Source organism: Chenopodium quinoa, unplaced genomic scaffold (assembly GCF_001683475.1).
Source record: "Chenopodium quinoa cultivar QQ74 unplaced genomic scaffold, ASM168347v1, whole genome shotgun sequence".
Lineage (NCBI taxonomy): Eukaryota > Viridiplantae > Streptophyta > Magnoliopsida > Caryophyllales > Amaranthaceae > Chenopodium > Chenopodium quinoa.
Window position 1 is genome coordinate 1,061,823 of NW_018742556.1, and position 5,809 is coordinate 1,067,631.

At 31.5% G+C, this 5,809-nt stretch overlaps 1 protein-coding gene across 1 annotated transcript; it reads right to left on the reverse strand.

Annotated features, from left to right (window-relative positions):
- Positions 1–1,256: 1,256 nt before the first annotated feature.
- On the reverse strand, positions 1,257–5,052 carry LOC110720408 (cytokinin hydroxylase-like). The gene is made up of 5 exons (XM_021899436.1): positions 4,497–5,052; positions 4,155–4,381; positions 3,733–3,974; positions 2,890–3,268; positions 1,257–1,869 (listed from the first exon to the last, which is right to left on the reverse strand). The coding sequence occupies exons 1-5, from the start codon at positions 4,771–4,773 to the stop codon at positions 1,450–1,452; spliced, it is 1,545 nt and encodes a 514-aa protein (XP_021755128.1). The 5' UTR covers positions 4,774–5,052; the 3' UTR covers positions 1,257–1,449.
- Between the last annotated feature and the right edge of the window lie 757 nt (positions 5,053–5,809).

Consider the following 5,809-nt stretch of genomic DNA (forward strand, 5'->3'; position numbering starts at 1 on the left):
AGTCGTTTTCTCCACATCTCTATCTACTCTAACATGGTATCGGAGCTAGCATGACACAAAGGTCACATGTTCGAATCTCATCCACCCCCACTTTCAAGTGAAATATTAAGCACTGGGTATGAGGAGGGTCCATGCTGCATCCATACTTCTAGTCCAAACGGGATTTCGTGTGAGGGGGCGTGATAGAGTATAAAACATATTTTTAGGCCTCAACCATCAGCTTAAACTTTGGTTGATTTGGTCCTCTAACGTAACACAGCAAAATCACCAATAATAAGTGTAACTAATGTTTGAAATTTAACTTAATATTTTCAATTTTCACCTTATATCTTAGGGCTGTCTTTATCATTCTCTAAACTAAATGTCATATAAAATTTTATCTAAAACAAAGAAAATGAATGCATATATATCCAATTGAATCAAATATATAGGACTTCCCTTCAATTAAATTCTGATTGATGTATATTTTTTTTGGATGCAAAAGAGCCATAAGCATGTAATTCCTAATCTTAATCACTAAACCAATACCTCATTGCTATGACTGATGTATGTAAGTATATTAAATTTGAGAAATATGAATTCAAAATGTGTCACTGTAATGAAAGAATGAACTAGTACTTGGGTGATAAAAATCCATATTTGAAAAAAATAAAAATAAAAAAATCCAACAACAAATAAAGTGGCAAGCAGCTAATTAAGTAAAAAGGAACTGCAGCAATCAATAAGCTAAGTACACCATTATGAAACATGACCCTACGCATTTGTGGACTTGGTGACTTTTCAAATTGAAAGATAGAGAGCACTTCTTTAATGTCCTTGAGGTCATAGAGCACAATGGAGAAAAAAAAATGATAATAGGAAAAAATCAATGGAGGAGGAGAGAAAATCGTTTTCCTTGAAAAGGAGTTCACTTTACAATTTTAAAGAGATTTCATCGCAAATATGTGACAATAAGAAAATCAGTCTCTTAGCATTATAAAGTATTTAACTCATGATTATTTTCACAATATGAAACACTTTCATGTGCTGTTTGGAAACGCCTTCAACAAAAACTTAAACCAACTAAAAATTAGGTGATTTAAGTTCTCAAATTTGATCTTAAAAATACTATTACTAACTTACTATTTAAAAAAATGAGAGATAAAATATTCATGTACTTGTGATTCGATTAGTACTATAAATATATATAATCATGAAGATTTGGTGTTATTGGAAGATCGAAAAGAGAAAGCATTCCAAAAAAAAATATATTGGAGATTTTATTATTATCTTGAATATAATATTGATTGCATGTATCCTTCTTTGATACAAATTGAGCTACTGTTCTAGGCAATATAAACCTGCAAAACTGTAGAGGTATAGATAGTGCAAAATAAGGCACCAATAACCTCAATCTCAAAATTCCCACCCAAAAAATTTATGTTGAAAAAATGTAACAATTGTCTAAGCTCATCTATGTAAGGGCTCCAAGCAAACTTGAACACCATGCTTCGGCTTTATGGTAAGAACTACCACGGGAGAGTGACGATAACTACTTGAGATCTTGAACCTAAATTGTGAAACTAACATAGCTAGTATGATCTTGGCTTCCATTATCGCAAATGTTTGCCCTATACAATTCCGAGGGCCAGCACCAAATGGAAGGAAACGACTCGAAATAGAGGATTTGGAGGCAAAACGTTCTGGATTAAATTCATTTGCGTCATCACCCCATAGTTCTTTGTCATGATGAATGGCTAGGACCGGAATCCATATAGACAACCCTTTTGGAATGAGTAGATCGCCTAGCTTGATGTCTTCAAATGCCATCCTAGGTAAAAGTGTGGCAGGCGGGTACAACCTCAATGATTCGTTAATTATCATACTTAACTGTAAAGACAATTAATCCACGTGTCAGATAAATCTAAAATGTATTTTTAATGTAATTATATTGAAAGAAAAATCATGCATCATATCAAAGGGTGACAACTAAATTCGAATAAAAGAGTACATTACAGAAGTATTTGTAATATAGAAATGCATGGACATACATACATGAATTTTGGTACAATAATGTACTCCATGCTTGTACATAGCATAATGTAACGAATCTTAAAAATGGAAAATCCACGGACATTTTCTGACAATGATTCTTGAAAGACAAGTACAATTAATTATGCGCAAACTAATGACCTTCATTTTCAGTGTAGCTCTAAAACCTAGCCAAAGTTCATTTACCCAAGAAGTCAACGCTTAGCCGTCAAAACTAAGATATGGGGGGTCAAACTTGTGTGTGTGTTTTTTTTTTCTTTCTTTCTTTTTTGTAGTCAATTTTATATGATTGGACTATATTGCAGGCTTCTATAATCGAATTGTTTTGAGTTTTTTACCACAACTATTTTTCATAAAAAAGGTTTATTAGATCAATTTCACACTTATTTATTTAATTATTTTTTTCTTCAACATAAGTCTATGTTTGAGGATAGAGGGGGAGGTAAGGAAATCCTCTACTCATAAACAAACGTAATTGGCGGATTTCAAATTTGTGATCGATTTGTCACATTAAAGTTATAAGGTGAGTTATCCACCAACTAGACCAACCTTCCTTGGTTAATTATTATACATATACTTGTAATGTTAAAAACAATTTAAAAAATATTATACCTAAAACCCTTGTCCTTTTGGTAGTTCTTAATGTCCCCCTCCAACCTCCAATATACTCATTAAAGTAATTACGAATATAATTTTATTTTATTAGTAATTGCAAATATTTGATTATGAGATACTCCCTTTGTTAAATAAATATATAAAAGTCTATATGATGTACGACTAGTATATGAAACTTTAGGAGTTGTACGGAATTAAAAAATGCATCAAATTAGGATTTTAATCAATTGATTGCGTGCTTACCATGCGAAGCTTAGGCAAATGATCAATGGTAGGAGTTTCACCATTGCAAACTTGTTCAATATCTTCCCTCAATTTCTCTTGCCATTCAGGGTTACTTGCTAACAACATTATAGTCCAAGTGAGCAAGAGAGCCGTAGTCTCATACCCGGCGAAAAAGAATGTCTTGATTTCGTCCATAATAAGTTGCAAATTCAAATTAAATCCGTCTCTCTTTTTATTTTGCAATTCGTTCATTAGAATCCCTAGTAAGTCTTTCCCATACGAGTCAGTTCTACCCATCGCGACACAATCTTTTCTACTATCGATTATCTCCATTAGTAGTTGCTCTACTTCGGTTTTTAGGGCCTTTATGTCTTTGTTGTACTTGCTTGGAAAAAACCTGCGAATTTTTGTTACAAATAGTTTTGAGTCAAATGTTGATGCAAATTAGCAACGGAATACTTGTAAAAGTAATGGAAAAGACTAAACTTTGTATTGACTAAACAATCGTAGCATCTAAAAGCACAAAAACAAAGAATAATATCATGCGTGAAATAATATAATAAAAAATTTGTATATAATAAAAAAAAAATTCATAAAAAAGGTTTATTTCACAGATAAATTTCACACTTATTTATGGTGAACATCGTTGGTGCTACTTTTTTTAATTTTTTTTAAAATTTAATGTAGATTTAAACATAACAGCGAAAACAGAACTGTACGTATAATAAATAGGGTGTGTTCAATTCGGTATTAGTGTTTATTTTCTTATTATATAACGGTAATTTTCAAATGACATTTATCGATAACAGACAAGCCCTTAGTTATATGGAACGATAATAGAGCCAAAACATAAAAGCTTACCGGCTTCCGGGTAAGCAGAGATGCCTACTAGCTTGAGCACAACGATTCTGTAAAAGGTTGAGAAGATGGAAAATTTTCCTTCCTTTCTCAAAATTACTCCCAAATTCAATTCTTGATATAATATCAGCAGTAAGATTAGTCATTAAATCTCCAATTTCCACCTCATTTTTACTCGAATGGAACGTGTCTCCAAGCGATTGGAGCATGTTTTTAGTGCAATCCACCACATACTCTGCATAACTCTGCATCAAACAAATCAAATATCAAATAAACCATACATCACTTAAAAAGAAATTAACTATAATCCAAAACATAAAAGAATACAAAAGATAAGATAATGGGGCATATTATTACAAGTAAAGAAACCAATCATAACATAAACAAAATTTGTATTCTAATTAAAACTATATTATAAATTATACCTTAAGCTTATCACTCATAAAAGCAGGGGAAACAATGTGCCTTTGATGATGCCAAGCATCACCATTGGCCATTAATAGGCCATTTCCTATGAAATTTTTTGAGCCTTGTTGTTGAAGCCATGATTTTCCAGACAAAGGGTTGTATTTTGTTAGCAATTCTTTGATCATACCGGGATCCGTTAGACACATCCTCGGCTCGAATCCATTCCAATATATGTACCTCTTTCCTACATACATAACAAAAAATAATGTATCAATATAAATTTATTTTACACTTAATGTGTGCCAGGTAGGCTAGTATGTACGTGGCCAGATTAAATAAGATCAGATCAGATCAGATACCGTATTTTCTAGACCAGAGGAGGTAATGTGGGAGTAGACGAGCAACGATGTCGTGAGAGATGGTAGGCATGTCATTAGAGGTGGAGGATGACACAAGGGTAGCCATGTCTAGGATGTTACCTATAAGAGGGCGGGGTTTCGGGCCACGCACTCCTTGTTTTTCCATGATTTTTTTTATGCGTCTAGGACTTAGCCAATAAAAAGAGAGGGTTTCATAGGTTACTCTTACAAACCAGCTTAAGAAAATGAATACGAAAGCTGTGAGTACAAAAGCCATTGTTTTTTTTAAGGGGAGAAGTGAGGAGAGGGAGAAAAGAAGTAGAAGTGAATTAACTTGCAAAAACAAAGCAAGTAAGCCAATATATATAGAAGTCAAGCACTAAGGAGTGTAGGGTATTCTTTTTACAATTAACAATGCTGCCCTCGTTTCTTTTTATTTGTTATAATTATATTTTTACGGTTTATAATGTACATCTTTGACCATGAATACGTTTAAATACATATGAATGAAAAGATTTTACAAAATATATATTTTTGGTAATTTATTTCGAAACTGATCTAATAATATCTCATATGATATGATTTTAATTTGATCCATACAACACATAGAAAATCCTTTTAAATTAGGTAAAAGTCAAGATCATATGTTACCACTTTGACTGATCTCAATTATCTTCACATGATTCACTGAATTTGAATTTAGGGGTGTTTTTTGGGTAACTTTTCCATAAACTTTTAACTTTATATTTTGGTCAAACAGAATAAAAAAATTGAATGGAAAATGGCCTTTTTTTTCTTTTTTTTGTGCCAATAAACCGAGTTTTCCACAAAAAATTCATATTTTTACTAATTAAAAATAATTTTAATGATTCTCTATCAATTAATTTATTATATTTGTTTTTTAGAGTTATTGATTTATAATCATTAAATATTATTTACTCAACCAAACATAAACTCTTACCTTATTTTTACTGCATTTTATTTGGATAGGATAAGATGGAGTGAATAAGGTCTGAGTAATAGAGGCTCCTTAACTGTACTTAGATAACATTATCCTTTAAATTAGGTAACAAATTAAAAAAAAAAAGTCATATGTTACCATTTTGACTGATCATATGCAAAATTCACTCATTCTGAATTTATTTATGTTTGATGTTATAAGACTATGTTCAATTCACTTTATTCAAACCATAATCAGTAAAAGTATTTTAAGAACAGTAAAAAAAAAAAAAAATTAACTGCATTTTATTTGAATAGGATAAGGTGAAGAGAATACGTTTGAGTAATGCAGGCCCTTAAATGTACTCAAATAA

What these genes read in the sequence shown, in the direction of transcription:
- LOC110720408 (XM_021899436.1), bottom strand. Translation starts at nt 4,773, where the DNA reads ATGGCTTTTGTACTCACAGCTTTCGTATTCATTTTCTTAAGCTGGTTT. An exon ending in CCTCTGGTCTAGAAAATACG is followed by an intron (nt 4,382 to 4,496) that starts GTATCTGATCTG and finishes TTATGTATGTAG; the next exon opens with GAAAGAGGTACATATATTGG. An exon ending in CTCTGCTTACCCGGAAGCCG is followed by an intron (nt 3,269 to 3,732) that starts GTAAGCTTTTAT and finishes AAAAATTCGCAG; the next exon opens with GTTTTTTCCAAGCAAGTACA.